The sequence below is a fragment of the Epinephelus moara genome, chromosome 16, assembly GCF_006386435.1.
Source record: "Epinephelus moara isolate mb chromosome 16, YSFRI_EMoa_1.0, whole genome shotgun sequence".
Taxonomy (NCBI): domain Eukaryota; kingdom Metazoa; phylum Chordata; class Actinopteri; order Perciformes; family Serranidae; genus Epinephelus; species Epinephelus moara.
The window spans coordinates 18662290-18678185 of NC_065521.1; the positions used below are offsets into that span (position 1 = coordinate 18662290).

General features: G+C 42.5%; 2 protein-coding genes across 3 annotated transcripts; one reads left to right on the plus strand and one right to left on the minus strand.

Annotated features, from left to right (window-relative positions):
* Positions 1 to 598: 598 nt before the first annotated feature.
* On the minus strand, positions 599 to 5181 carry LOC126403459 (uncharacterized). 2 transcript variants are annotated; one of them, XM_050066140.1, is made up of 4 exons: positions 4916 to 5181; positions 2355 to 2407; positions 1982 to 2150; positions 599 to 1812 (listed from the first exon to the last, which is right to left on the minus strand). In XM_050066140.1, exons 1-4 carry the CDS (start codon positions 5118 to 5120, stop codon positions 1472 to 1474), a joined length of 768 nt encoding a protein of 255 aa, XP_049922097.1. In that variant the 5' UTR covers positions 5121 to 5181; the 3' UTR covers positions 599 to 1471. The 2 variants fall into 2 exon arrangements, with proteins under 2 accessions (XP_049922097.1, XP_049922098.1); XM_050066141.1 differs by having other exon boundaries at positions 2355 to 2410; positions 4915 to 4997.
* Positions 5182 to 7872: 2691 nt separating this feature from the next.
* On the plus strand, positions 7873 to 15108 carry wdr6 (WD repeat domain 6). Its single transcript, XM_050066134.1, has 7 exons — positions 7873 to 7996; positions 8232 to 8347; positions 8949 to 9113; positions 9435 to 12243; positions 12546 to 12623; positions 12920 to 13036; positions 13869 to 15108. Exons 2-7 carry the CDS (start codon positions 8278 to 8280, stop codon positions 14929 to 14931), a joined length of 4302 nt encoding a protein of 1433 aa, XP_049922091.1. The 5' UTR covers positions 7873 to 7996; positions 8232 to 8277; the 3' UTR covers positions 14932 to 15108.
* Positions 15109 to 15896: the final 788 nt, after the last annotated feature.

A 15896-nucleotide genomic window follows, 5' to 3' on the forward strand; every position in this document is an offset into this window, starting at 1 on the left:
AATTTTAAAATGTCAGAAAATACACATTAACACAGATCCTACAGATTTTGCCTTTTGCAACTTATCGTTGTATCATTGTGTCCTCCCTCGTCTGTCTGAAAAGCAAACACAGGTAAAGTCTGCAGCCTGAGGCTGATATGGCTCTCTGCCTGACAACCTCCATCTGCCCAGTTTAATATACAACTCAGTTTTATAGAGTACATGTCGAAGGGGGGTCCCTGCTCCGTCTGTCTTTCACCTAAGAGGTGCTGGACCTGACTAACATTGAAGACCCCTGCTTTAAGACAGATGGCTATCAAACTAGGATATTGTGCTTCATTTCAGCAAAGTGATGAGAAGATCAAAACCACTTTAGTGTCACCACGTTTTAGCTAGGAGGTGATTAGCTTAACTTAGCTTAGCTTAGCGTAACAACTAGAAGCAAGAGGAAACTGTCCAACATTCAAAAATACTCCTACCAGCACCTCTGAAGCTCAGAAGCTTACACCGCACATTACTATACCAACACAGCTGTTTATGCTCTTGTGGCTGGATGGGAACTGATCCCAAAATCAGCAGAGGCTGTTGCATGACGATCCACATACTGTACTCACAGCCATGTAGTGTATGTTTCTCTACTCATTTATTCAGTGTGTTCTTTGATTTGTCACTTGCCTGTAGTCGACACTTACTTTGTACCAAATGCAAATTTATTTACAAAGCAGAGACAAAAATACTCGTGTTAACATGCGAAAGAAGCGATGCAGATGTGATAACAGATTGTCCATTTAGGAATGTCGTTTCATTTCTACAGCTGCAGTGATTAGATGTAAACGCAATACATTCTTTAAAATTCTGCTCTCCCTTGAGAGACCACGACCCTCAACCTCTAACATCAGTGAACATCTCGTAACTTTGAATACTGAAGACACGTTGTGATGATTAAAAGATAAAAACAGGATCATTGTGATTTTGATCTCAACCCTTAAACACAGTTGGGAAGCTTTTCTACAAGGTGTGAAAAGTATTAATGTTTCATAGCATTTCTATGTATGTTTATAGTTCTATTAGTACCACATCTTTCACTTAGGGTGATCTTAAATGAGGTGTTACACTCAACTAGTTTGGTTTACTTTGAATATCTTTGAAAAGGCGTACTTAAGACACGTTACAGAAGGTTTGTTTGGTAGTTTGAGCATATGGAATAATCTAACTAGTCTTCAAAACAGCTACTTTTGAGTAGTCTGCAACCCAAGTCATCTCGCTTGTGCTTTTAAGTAGCAGTACTTCTACTTTTCAAACTGCAGTCTACTTCAAAAGAACCCAAGGCGTCTCACACTTATAGCAGAAAACAGCTGATTGAAAGCAACTGAGAATCCTCCCTTTGCATTAAAATACAAAACAATGTATAAAAATAGTAACAGTTTCATGGCATATAGACAAAAGAATACAACAAGACAAGCACTAGTAAAAATACAACGGTTAAAGCAGTTCATCCTGTCGGATCAGATGTTCTCTCCTCTTCATCACTGCTGCTGGAGGAAGATGGCGGCACGTCCTCGCCCATCCTCTTTAGCTTGGCTTTGTAGTACGCCTTCTTCATCCTGAAGGCCTTCTCCTTCTGCCGGGCCGCTCTCCTCTTCTCCTTCACCAGCTCCTGCTCCCACGCCAGCACCTTCATCCTGTTCTCCCACTCCAGGATCTTCATCTGCTGCTGCTGCTCCAGAGCTTCTGTTTTCTGCTGGTTCTCCAGTCTCGACAGGTCCACCGAGTCGTGGGTTTCCTCCGCCTCGCCAGTCAAGTGGAGGCGCTGGCTGATGAGCTGGGAGGTGCCTGCGAGGTCAGAGTTCAAAATGGTCCCATGAAGTTACGGTAATCACTCAGTGCTGTTCAGTGTCTCAATTGAGGTGAATACTGGAATATCACATGCAGACATGTTCATTTAAAGGTCACCAATATCTGCCAACACTGTAGCAGCTTGCAGAGCTTAATCTGTGGGTACCTGGTGGTGAGAAGTAGGCAGAATGAAATTTCACATCCTGCAGCTCTGCATTGTGGGAGGTGGAGTTTGAAGTGGGGCTGTGGTGCAGATCGGACCAGTCGCTGCCCGATACTCTGTCCAAGGCGTCACGCTGGAGGCAGATGGCCACTTGCTCCTTGTTGTCCTCAGCCTGAGACGCAGAGAACAAAGTGTGTTTTAAGTGCTTACTTCACGCTGGTGAAACATCTGTCACTTTAAGTGTGAATGTTAGTTTATGTGCACTGATATGAGCTGTTCTAGGTTTATGTTAATGTTGTTTGGCTTAAATTCAGCTGATATAAAACTTTGCCTCTACAGTAAATGTAAACCAACACCATCACTTTAACATAGTTACCTGACTCACGCTGCCGTTCATCTGCCCAGCAGCATTTATCAGCATCAAATTGCCTGCCCATAACCAGAAAGGACAGAGAGACAGTCAGGGAGGAACTGCAGGTACATGTGTCTCAGGAAAATAAGCAGAGATCGCCTTCCTCTGGTGAACGCAGGTACAACATCTCCTTTACATATAAACACACATGTATCCACAGCACCTTATAACATCATGACGGCACCTATTTTTTTAGCTTGGATAGTACCAAGTGGACGGTAAAGAATGAAGCATGACGGCAAATCAACAGATATAAATCTATTCTGGGATGTAACAGTCAGCAAAGTCAGACTCAAATTTACTGCCAGTGTAATAGTTTCAGGTTGAGTTCTGAATTGACTATTTGGAGTAGTTAAAAATCCATCAGTTTAACGTTTAAACAATAAAAGAACATGAAAATTCAGGTATCATTCAGTCAGTTTCCAAGCTGGATTCCTTATAAAATGTAGGTGTTTGACAAACTGAACGTGCTTTGAGGCAACTGGATGTTAAAATGAGAAGATAGACTGTCTTTAAATGCAGGATTTGCACTCCAACTCTCCTAACAGAGATTTATCCACCTCACCAAAGTGTCAATTCTGAACTCACTAGAAAGCAAGAGAAAAGAGGAGCTCAAGATTTTCTCAGAGGTCAAGACAGTACACAGAGAACACCAAAACTAGGGCTGTTTGTAAAGCTGGGAGACATGAAACACACCAAAACACTTTTTGGAGAAGAAACAAAATGAGCAACAAAGTTGTTAATTCAGGATAATGATGAGGCAGATTTTTATTTTTAATTTTATAAAACTAACTGAGAAAATGTGTTTTTGTAATTTGGATGAACTGGCCCTTTAAAGAAAGAATGGTGAGCTTGATACTGAGCTAATTTTCTCAGCATCAGGACATGTGAAACATAGATAGCCTTTGTAGTCTGCTGTAAAAATGCTAATAATAAAGAATTTCTGTAGGTATGTCCCAAACTGGAGGTGAACCTATCACATACATTAAAGGGTTTTAATTGGGGTTTGTGCATAATTAAGGGGATTTTCAGAGGGAACATTTACTAAATAGCATGAAAAGCTTGCCTAAAAAGGACCTTAATTGTTCAATAGGATGCAAATTAGAGTAAATGTCACACAAGATTTGATTTTTTTTCCACAATAATGGGGTTTTCAACAGGTTTACCCCAAATTGAACTAAACAATACCTTAAAGAGGAGCTCTGGCCCTTTTCAAAATTCATACATGTTATTCCTTTGGTCTAAAACAGTCCAAAAAATATTAGAAAATATGAGCAACTCTCTCCCAAATCCAAAAACTAGAGTGCTAAAACTCAAATTTGTGATGTCATAGGGTTTAAAGTCTAGAGCTGCTCCACAGACGATGAATGGTGAAAGATGTGTCACATGACATTGAGAGCACCCAGGAGAACGTTCGGAGTATATGGGTACACTTTCTGTTTCAGAGCTGAGAACACTACAATAGAATCAAGCTCATTTGGGTATATAAAAGAAAACAAACATTCTGTGGGTCCAAATAATAAAGCTCTATTGATGCACGGTAATATTGCCACGTCATCAGTGTCAGGCAATATTGGCTTTAAAATGAACTATCAGACCACAAAGAATTTTGCACAACAATTGAATATCACATACATCTTAAAGTATTGTTTTCATGTCTCCATCTGCTGCTGGGCCATCACGATAAGAGTATGCATGTATAATATGATGTTAATTTCACAATGGATGAGACTGATCAAGTAGGGGAAAAGGTACGATTATATCAGTGTTGGTTATTGGACATATGATTCGTTTCATAACCGCATATCAGGTACCTGCAAAAAAAAACCAATATTGTGCATCCCTATCAGGCTCCCACTCATCGTCTATGGAGCAGCTCCAGTCTTTATACCCAGTGACATCACAGGTTTGAGACTTACTTCTCTGGTTTCTGGCTTTGAGAGAGAGAGTAGCTCATGTTCACAATTATTGACTGAACTTTCCCAGGCCATGGAAATAACATATTAAAATTCTTCATTTAGGTGGTGTTCCCCTTTAATTTCATCACAGTTACTATTTCTAATATTATAACATCATGGTGAAACACTGCTAGGCTTAGGTTTCATCAGAACTCCCCTTATTTAGGTGTTTTCTTGCTCAATGACACTTCAGCAGGCTGCAGATGTTGAACCACACCTGCTCCTCATCTCACTGCACAGAAGTGTTCTCTAACAGTAAGTTAATGGATTTATGAGTAAGTTTATTAAAGGCATGCGATATTATGACGGGTTACAACCAAAACAAAACACGGCCAGAGAGAAAACTGCAGCTGATGACCTGAGACAGATGTTTCAGATGTTGCAGCCAAACACACACACACACACACACACACCACCACCACCAAACTGCAGCATCACAACCCACAATCAAACAGCAGGACAAACAGTGGCTGTTAATGGATTAGTATGACACACAGTGATATGGAGGCTTGATCTGTAGGCATGCTCCTCACACAGTGTCCCGTGGTATCACTGAAGCTAAGCTACCTTCTCTTAGCTTGCGCACCGCTGCTTTGTGGCCAGCTCCCCCTGCGTGGCTCGTGAGAGCAGACTCGCCCATGGTCTGAAGTTTGATTGATTTACAACAGGCTCTACATCGGGCGAAGTGAATGTCCTGGACATCCTTCACCAGCCAGTCCTTGTAAATTCCCTTGGAGAGCCAGGAGTCCTGGAATTTACATTTTCCAGGCATAGTTAGCGGTGAAGTTAGCAGGACCGCTAACGACCAGGCGCTGCCTTCACTGCCTTCTGATGCGTTCATGGCCTACTCGGAATAACCACATGTTACAGGCTCTATCCCTGCGCATATTAATTGAAATTATATACTGTAGGCCTACTGTTGGCTTGGATATAAACTAAAACTGTAAAGCAACAACATTATTACATTAAGCCACTTCTTTTGGTATGCCTATGGCTATGGCAGTAATTGACAGTATCGGAAACAAAGGAAGAAAAAAAATGTATTCATCAAAATCAGTGTCAACAAAGGTTAAAGAAGGGAACCAAGAAATATAGAATAAAATAGCATTTTATTTATTTATTTTATTTCAGTGAAGACAATTTAAATACAACACACGAAAAGCCAAGGGGTACAGTCAGAGGAGGAGACAAATAATAAAAATAATCAAGATTAACATGGCCTAAATAGACTAAATCATAGCACCAATTTGAGTCAAAGATGCTCCAACATCAGTCCTTGGAGGTCACAAAGTTTGCATATAGTAGCACAGCTTTAGAGTTCTTTGAATATTTAAACATCATAATTAACACATATATTTATTTTATTATTATTTCTTATGGGCGGCAGTAGCTCAGTCCATAGGGACTTGACTTGGGAACCGGAGGGTTGCCGGTTCAAGTCACTCTGACATCTCTCAATTTAATGCATGTAAAGGTCCTGTTTGTGCATATGTGTGTGTTTCGGGCCTGTTTGTATATGTATATGACAATAGAGTGAGAACATTGAATTTCCCCCTTGGTGATTAATAAAGTATATATATATATATATTCACTAAGTTCATTTTTAAAACAGGGAAGAATGGTTAAGAAGTGTTGAATTTGTTTTGTGGGTGTGGCATTTAGCAAGTAAAAATAAAGATTCATTATATTACATTTTCCTAAATTTTCCATCACACCAAACATTCTTAAAACAAAAATAAAAATCTGCAGTGAAATATGTTTGGATGAACATTAGTGAGTCTGACCAAAATTCCTCTGTATGAGGACAATGCCAAGACAAATGTGAAGTTTCAGTTTTTACAAAATGAGCAGACAGACGAAATTATTTTGTTGGGTAGAACCTGTGAATTAATTTAAAAGCAACTTCTCTCACTTAGCTAGTAAGAAAATACTTGAGAGGCAAGGACTACACTTTTCTCTAAGGGACATTCTCTATCATACCATACTAAACTGGGATAATGTGAGGAGTTGTGACAATGTATTTTTGGAGTACGGATCTAATTGTTCTATTATTATTCAGATGCTACGTGAAAGAACACAAAGCACAAAACCACAGTATCGGATAAATTATCAGTGTGACTAAGAGGCCATGGGATGAAAAAAAAAAACCCAACAGCATTGTGATTCCAGGAGAATTTGTTATTTCCTCAAAAAATCTGAACAGCTGTATAGTCTACCTTTCGAGTTAAGTAGTCGACCAACACGTATGCAGTGGTGCAAGGAAGTTATGGCGGGCCCAAGTGTGTGTACTGTCTTAACGCAAATAGTGACTTGACATTGGACAACGTCAACATATATATCAACAAGCAATCATCACTGCATATCTGACACAAAAATAAAAGAAAGTAAGAAATTAATCATTTAATTTAATAGTTATTGTAGTATATTTATAGATTTTATAGCTTGTATAGAAAAAGCATATAATTTTGTTTTAGATAGTCACTGACTATTAGAAAAAATAAAGAAAAAGAATCACTTGCAAGGGACCACTCTCTCTACGGGCCTCCCCACCCCAGGGGCCCAAGTGCAAGCACTACCTGTCTATATTTACACCCCTGCAAGAATCATATTTTTTAACCAGTTGTTAAAAAATAAAGACTTGTTTTCTCTCTTGCTACCCGCAGAGAACAGCACTGTTTTTTATTTATCTATAAGGCCCTACTTGGGAAGCTACCAACATATTTAACCTCACTTTTAAAACTCCGCGCCACTGGACTCCATACACGCTCACAATCCCATATCAGTCTAAACATTCCCCATGTAAACACCAATCTTGGAAAGACAGCCTTCACCTTCTATGCTCCATACCGCTGGAATAATCTACAGGAGTCACTGAAACTTAACAAACTCATTTCAATAGAGGCTTTCAAAGCTCTACTTAATGTCGCGGTCCCGAGCACTCAGTCATGTTCTTGTTATTCCTAGTCTGGCTGTCTATTTTATTCGGCATTTTATATTACTGTACTCGTTTACTGCATTATGTGTTGAGATATGTATTCTGAACTTTTTAACTTCTTAATCGTAGACTAATTCTTAGTCTGGTTTACTATTATACTTGGCACTTTACACTTATGTACTCTTGTATTACATTGATGTGTTCTGACCTGTATTTTGAATTGTGCTCAATGCAGGGCGTCCTTGAAAAAGAGAGCTTGCTCTCAATGGACCTCCCTGTTAAAATAAAGGCTTAAAAAAAAATAAAATAAAAATAATGTCCTTATCCTTCCAAATTTAGTATCTATGCAGTAAGAAGTCATGTTTTATCATGACAGACCGAGCCATAAGCATCTGTTTATGATAAAATAGCAAATCAGTCAGTTTTAATTATCATGGCTGGTGCTCAACTGCTTAGTTTTCCAGAAAACACATAAAGGCAGCAAAACTCGACGGCATTCGGTCACGTGTGTCACCTTCTCCAATAGAAATACGGCTAACCTTTCTTCTAACCAATCAGCGTTCAGGAAGCCAGCAGTGTAGTCTGATTGGTTAAACGCGGCACGGAAGCCAGAGCAGAAACACATGGGTGCTGGATTCAAGCGGACTGAGGACGCAAATAAAGATGTTTTAATGCAGATGTGAAGCGCACTTATGTAGCGTTAGTGTCTGTTTGTAAGTACACCATGTAGCAGCGCTGGTACTGACCTTGGAAAGTAACTTTTCAACACACTAGAATACACGAGAAGTGTTGTTGCTGTTAGCTTGTTTTGCTAACTGAAATGCTAATGACAACAACTACTTTATCAGCACTGAAGTTATCAAGATACCAGTCATAAACGCTGCCTGTCTGCCATGTTTTGTCACTCTTTCATCTGTAACACGCGTGTTGTCGCTTTATATATTTCAGGCACCATGATATACTCTCGTCTATGAAGGTTATTAATCATTAAGAGATGGAGACAGCAGCTCTGGTGGCTCCAGTCACAGCTGTGGAGTTCCTTCAGGATGCATTTCTGCTGACAGGTAGGGAGCAGTGTTGACTATATGCTATATTATTATTTTTATTATGCGTTTTTGTCCAGATACAAATGCTGTACAGAGTTGTACATGTTTCAAATGTATCATGTTTTATGTTGGGGTTTGGGTCATTTCTCTTCTTGCTTATTCTGACAGAAGACTGAACACTGTGAAGTAGGGCTGCCACGATTAGTTGACTAATCGATGACTAATCGACTATTAAAATAATCAGTGACTATTTTAGTAGTCGACTAATCAGTTTGAGTAATTTTTAATAGAAAAGTAGTATAAAAGTACCCCAAAATACTCTTACTGCAGCTTCTTACGTTCAGATATTGGCAGCTTTACACACTCTCCCGTGACAGTGAACTAAAACCCTTCGGCGTGAGTATGAAACAAGACATTAGATGATGTAATTTTGGGGTTTGGGCGAGACAGACCGACATTTTTCAGCATTTTACCACATTTTTCAATGAAATGATTAGTCGACTAATCGAAGAAATAATCGACAGATTAGTCGACAATGAAAATAATCGTTAGTGGCAGCCCTACTGTGAAGAAACACACAACACACATAACAAAATCTCCTTCTACCCTTTCCTGACAGGTGAGGGTCCAGTCTTGACGGTGTACAGTCTCCACCCTCGTCCTAAAGCCTGTGCCTCCCTGAGTGTGCTCCAGCACTACAGAATTCACGGGATAAGACCTAGAAGTCTGACGGCTGTCCCAGCACAGAGCTCTGCTGTAGGAACACATGGGAATAAGAATGATGGTTAGTACAAGCAGATGTTTGTGTTCACTGCTCTCTTTTTTAATTTCTGCTGTTGTGTTCTGGGGAGTTGTTTCATTTCTTCACTTGATAGACAGATGCGTCTTCTTTTTGTGGTGATCTGCAAGAATTCAGCTGTAATTATGATTCTAAATAATAACGGGGATATTATCTTTGGCTTTGATGCTAGTTGAAGAAGTGTCTGGTGTTGGCAAAGAATTTCCACACACTATCAGCCCTCTAGTGATTATTATTCAGATGTTGTTTTTGTATTTATTGACTGTCATAAGTTTACATAATCCCCTCTTGTGTGTCAATCCTCAGAACCAAGCTCCAACTCGAGCTCCACCTTCTATGACCTCGCAGTGTTTGGAGGCAAGGCTGTGAGGCTAATGAGGCTCCATGTGGATCTCCAGGATGACGAGCATCTGTGCTTGGAGACTCTGGGTCCCCTCATGGAGCTACGGGACTGGGCCCTGGATGTCCGCTGGCTCTCTGGAGACAAACACTCACTGCTCTGCGTGGCTGTAGCCCACAATAGTGCTCTCCTCCTGGATGTCACTACAGGAAAAGCCCTGGTGCAGCGCTCCTGTCTGGAGGGGTGTCTGCTGTACTCTGCCCTACTTCTGGTGCATGAATCCTGGGCGGATACCATCCTAGTTGGAGGGACTGTTTTCAATCAGCTGGTTCTCTGGAAGCCTGGAGGAGGAGACAACAGCAATGAATCTGAGCACAAAGCTCCAGTTGAGAAGCGTCTGCTGGGCCACAGCGGGGTCATCTTCAGCATCTCTTACCTCCAGGAGAAAGGATGGCTGGCTTCAGCCTCTGATGACCGCAGCGTAAGGGTTTGGGGTGTTGGCACTTTAGGGGGTCCTGGAGGGAAATGTGGGGACTTGAACCCGGCTTGTTTGAGGGTCCTATATGGACACCAGGCTAGGGTATTCTCGGTGCGTGTTTCTTCGGGTAATGTGTTCAGTGCGGGTGAAGACGGGGCCTGTTTGGTTTGGGACTGGGCTGGAGGTGGCAAGGTGGTTCGGACGTTGAAGGGACACCGAGCAGGTGGGGTTCGTGCACTTGCAGTCAGTGAGGGAACAGGAGATGAAGGGAGGTGGGTGGCTACAGGGGGGGCAGATGGAGGGGTGAGGTTGTGGAGGGTGGAAGGGAGTGAGGAGAGAGAGGAGAGAACAGAGGAAGCTGTCACAGAGAAGCTAACCGACTTAAAATTTCCTGGTCAAGGCTTGCCTAAAGCAGTTTGTATAGCAGGGGATAAAAACGCAAGTTGGAGTCAGATTAAGTTTGTGGTTTGCACTGACCAGGGAACAGTTTATCAGTACAGTGATGGGCAGTGGGAGCTGGTATGGCAAGGCACTCCTGAGTTTCAGTCTTATTGTGTGATGGAATTAACAACCGTCAACATAAAAGACTCAGCAGCAAAAGTTAATTTGTGTGCTGTGGGAAACCTTAGCGGTTCCATACAGGTCTTCCCCATCTCTCATCCTCAGTGTGGGATTCTTCTCCCAGGTGGGTCAGGGAAGATCCATAGTCTCATTTGGCAAGAGGCAAAGGAAGGCTTGTATCTGCTAGCATCAGGTGCTGAAGGACTTGTCTGTCGCTGGTGCGTAGAGGCAGAATTAGATGAAAACTCTTCCTTGGCTCTCAGTGTAAATCCCTTGTCTCCTTTCCTCCTTCCTCCTTGTGCCAAACGCTGGCTGACAGCTGCAGTGCGCCTCCACTCCACGTCACAGGGGTTGCTGTGGGTGTGCGGGGACAGGAGAGGGTCCCTGCTTTTGTTTCAGGAAGAAGCAAAGCTGGAGCAAAAGATGGGAGATGAAAAAAGGGTGGATGAAGGCTCGCTGACAGGCAGGAAACAAACTGATGATGAGTGGACTGAGGAAAATGGAAGCGGTGGAAACAGAAAAGGTGAAATGATGGAGGAGAGAGGTGGCCTAAAGCTGCACCCACTGAGCTGCCTGTTTGGGGTGCATGGAAAACAGGGTGTAACTTCTGTGTATGAATACCAGGGACTGCTCTACAGCACTGGCAGGGACGGCTGTGTGAGGGTCTTCAGAGTGAATCTAACAACACCAGGAAATCTTAGAGAGAAGAGTAATGGAGCGAGTGTTGAGAACAAAGGAGGGCTTCAGCTGGAGGTTCTCAGAGTCCAGCGGGCCTGTAAGGGTATGGAGTGGCTGGAGAGGGTTTTGATTCTTGAACCTGACATTCCTGTGGAAGAGGAGGAGGAGGAGGAAGAGCCTGGAGAGGAATGCGAGAAACTTAATTTGACAGAAAAGCTGGAGGTTACAGAGGAGAGAAAGGAGGAGGGGAGCTTCAGAGGAGAAAAGACAGAGAACAAGGGAAGAGAAGCCAAGTTTGCCATTGTTGGCTTTCATGCTGTTCACTTTGTGGTGTGGGACCCGGTGAGGCAGGAGAGGCTGTTAGCGGTGCCTTGTGGTGGGGGGCATCGCTCCTGGTGTCTCTGGCCGTCCCACAAAGGGGTTTGGCCTGGATATGGAGCTCTGGTCTTCATTAAGCAGGGGGCTGTCTTGGCTTCGCAGCCCCCTGGAGAGGCACCGAGCTGGGCTGGGAAGGCAGGAAGGACTGGAGGATGGAGCCTGAGAGAGGGCGTCCATGGGAGGGGGATCGGGTGTGTTTGCAGGCTGGGGACGATAAGGGGAACTGGGAATGAGATTCAAACAAACAGTAGTGGAGATTTGACTGAAACTGAGGGAAGGGATGGGCTCGAAGATGAAGTAAAGGACAGAGAGGAGGGGCATTGGGAGATAGTGGTGACAGGAGGAGAGGACACCAGCTTAACTGTCTTGGCGGTACATCCCAACTCTGGCAGCATCAGAGTTCTCTCAGTTATTACTGACCACATCTCAAGCGTTCGGACAGTGACAGCAGTGACACGTTCAGAGGGAGGAAGTGAAAATCAGACACAGTCTCTCTCTGCCCTGCTCGTGTCAGCTGGCGGGCGAGCTCAGATGCAGTGCTACCGGTTGTTAATCGGCTGGGACAGGCAGAGACTGGTTCCCTCCTGCCAGGTGATCCAGGTGGCCAGTCACCGATTGGACGAACAGTGGGAGAGGAGGCGGAACCGACACAAGACGGTGAAAGTGGACCCAGAAACAAGGTTAGTTAATGGTTCCTTCCTTATCCTCGTAGAGACAGAATTTTCCATGTCAAGGTACTTTAAAGTGCTTTTTCTGTCTGTCCTATTTTTTTTATTTTTTTTTACCTTTATTCCCTTCTTCATCAAGAAAAGTTTATTTTCTCAGACATTTTTTTGAAATCTGTATATAAGAGATTTTTACAGGAAAAATGTGCTGAGTGCTGAAGAATATCAGCTACTATATTTCATTTGAAGCATAATTCACCCCATTTTTTGAAATCTATATCTGTTCCAGTCTTACCAGTTGTGTCTTTGTGTTTCAGGTACATGTCTGTAGGGGTGGTGGATGAGAAGACAGACTGTGCTCTGCTGGCTCTGGCCTGCAGTGACGGAGCTCTCAGGTTGGTGCCCATCATAGGCATAATTAAAAAAAGTTCTTTCTCATGAGCTGAAGTGTTACAGTATAAAGACAGAATGTTTTCCAACTGTTTTAATGCTCTCCAAATTAGTATTAGGGGTAGCAATGATGATTGTAGCTGAATGTGAGAGAGTATATGTTGTTACTTGGCGAAGTACAGCTCAAATGTGGCTGAAGATATTTATTCTCCATGTGTTTCTTCGTCTTCATTGTGATGCTGTTTGATCTTGTTTTATCGCTCCTTTTCTGTCTTTTCACCTACATTACTGTCTCCTCCAGATTGTTCTCAGTCAGTGAAGTTAAACATCAAATTGATTTGTTGTGGGAGACGTTTTACCACCAGCGCTGTGTGCTCAGCGTTTCCGCCTGCAGCCTGGAGGATGGAAAAGGAAACAGGTGAGACAATGTTTGTTTGTTTGTTCTTACATCCTGGACCTGAATTAGGTGACTGTTGTCACCATCATTATAAGTCATTGGTAGTCTTGCTTTGTAGGAACCCATCAGAACCAGACCACTGATTGTTTTTCGATACTTGTTTTATATTATTTTAAAGCACATCATTTCAAAAAAGATGGTCCAGTGTGTAGGATTTAGAGGGATATATTGGCAGAAATTAAATGTAATATAATTAGATGTTTTCTGTAGTGTATAATCACCTATAAATAAGAATTGTTGCATTTTTATTACCTTAGAATGGGCTGTTTGTATCTACATAGGGAGCACGTCCTCTTCCATGGAGTCAGACATGTTGCACCACCATGTTTCTACAGTAGCCCACAATAGACAAACCAAACACCGGCTCTAGATAGGGCCATTTGTGGTTTTTTGCGTCGGCCACCATAGTTAGCAGCCTCTCTATGAACAGCTGAAAAGCTTCGCAAAACACTGATTTGTGACATGAAACTGTTTTGTTCAGTGTTTTTACTAATTTTAATCACCTGGTTCGTTTGTTTTGGGGAGGAGAAGACCTCTGCAGATAATTTGGCTCCCAGTAGAAACCTCCTTAATGCAATCCTAATTGGTAGTTCACACTTGGCGTATAAGAGAAGTTTCAGTTAGTTTTAATCTGCCATCCTCACCGCTACATGCCACTTAATCCTACACACTGCTCCTTTAAGAGCTCAGTAAATTTAGGTTCAGTTTCCGACATGTTAACTCTTTTTGTTTTGGGAAAATATGAAGAAAGCCATCTCTCATGTACATGTTTGTATTAACTTCCCTCTCTCAGGTATAAGCTGCTGTTTAGTGCCGCAACAGATGGCAGAATTGCAGTGTGGGATATGACTGATGCTTCTTCTTTATCAACCACTACTTCGAGCAGTGCTCCAACTCCACCAATCCCCTGCCTCGATATTCACGCCCACCAGAGCGGCGTCAACTCATTGGCTGTTTGGGCAGAGAAACTGGGACAACAAGAGGGCGGTTGCCTGGTAACTGTTGCTAGCGGTGGGGATGATGGGCAGCTGACAGTGTCCACGATCAGGGTGCAGTACCCAGAGGATGGAGAGACTGGGGGCAGCAGAGGGATTTCTCAGATTTCTGATCAAGTGATTTCTCAACAAACCCAGTTCCAAATCCCAAACCAGCTTCATCTCCATCTCCACTCCCAGTCCCACATCCCGCTGGCTCACGCCGCCCCGCTGACTGCTCTGAAACTCCTGAGCCCAGGCCTGGTGGTCTCCACTTCGTCAGATCAGAGGGTTTGCCTGTGGAGGGTCAGCACTACCAGTATCAGCCACGCTGGGGCGCTGTGTTCACATGTTGCAGATGCTGCAGGACTGGCAGTGTGGGAAGGGCAGATGATTGAGGAGGAGGGAAATGAAAAGAGGGAAACAAGATTTGAGCCTGAGCAGGAGATTGTAATTTGGAGAGGGAAGAGAAATCAGACAGGATTAAAGACGCTGTGTAAGACAGCAGCACAGTTCAATACAGATAAGCAAACACTGGGCGAGGCCGAGGATGGAGGACCTGTTGAAGCCATGAGCGAGACAGGTGACCCAGTTTGTCAAACCAGTGATGAGAAGGGAGGAGAGACAGCTGGTGAATGTAGAAATCAAACAGAGACTGACAGCGTGGGTGAGACAGAGAGTGAGGTAAACACTGAGACGGGTTTCAAGGCTTCCTGTGAGAGCAAGAAAACAAAGATGGGATGGGTGCTGGTCTGCGGTCAGGGCTTCCAGCTACTACGGGTCCAAAATACAGAGATGGATGCAGAGGTGTGGGCTGCAGGAGGAGAAAAGGAGAAGGTGGATCACAGAGTTAAAGTGACTTTGCCGGTAAAGTCAACATAAGTGGAATAAAAAGATAGCAGTGGTCCAAACAATCACTTTCTCTATGGACACAATTAAAAATATATATTTATGAATGAGCTGTAAAATTCATTTGTAACAGCTGCATGAATTGATATCAAATGAATGTTACTTTGGTAATTTTTTAAATTACATTTTTAATAAAGTTTATTTATTGTCCAGTTTTCTCATTATTTACAGAGTACATAATTATTTTAGGCATTTATTTATTATTCGGCTCAATGAACATATAATAAATAGGAATTTAAAAAAATCTAAATTCTATTTTGGGAAGAGGCGATACTTCAAGCAGGAATATCACCAAAAAATAAAAACAGTTTTCTCTCCCAGAGTTTTAGACTTATAAGAGTTTGTCAAAAGCCTGTTGTTAATTTCTGCTAGCCTGAAAAAATCCAAAGTGTGGGTCTGGAATCTGGCGACATTTCTGCTTGTAACAGCACCGAAACCATTTGGTGCTCATTAAGTTAAAAAGATTTAAATCTTCATTGTCATTTCAAGAGAACATTTAAACCGTCTCTGATGTGTTTGAGCCATCTGTGGCCTCCTTTAGGGAGCAGCGCAACACTGCACAAAGATGGCTGAAATGACTGGTGTTATTTTCAGTACAGCATATTACATCTCGACCAGCCAGGAAATAAAGCCGTGTACTTTAGGAGAGTCTCGGGACTCAATTTTCAGTAAGAACAAGGCCAAACCAAAGACTGCCTTCACCAAATGTCTCCAAATTCCACAAAATATTTGGGAGATTTACAGCTTATATGTAGTTTATGGTTAAAATGTCACCCAGGCAACACCAACCCCTGAGATGCCCACAAAAACACATCATCGGTGCATTGTGACAGACTTAAAGGGCCAGTTCACCCCAAAATTAAGATAACATATTTTTCCTCTTCCCTGTAGTGGTGTTCATCTGTCAGGATTGTTTTGGTGTGAGTTGCCGACTTTTG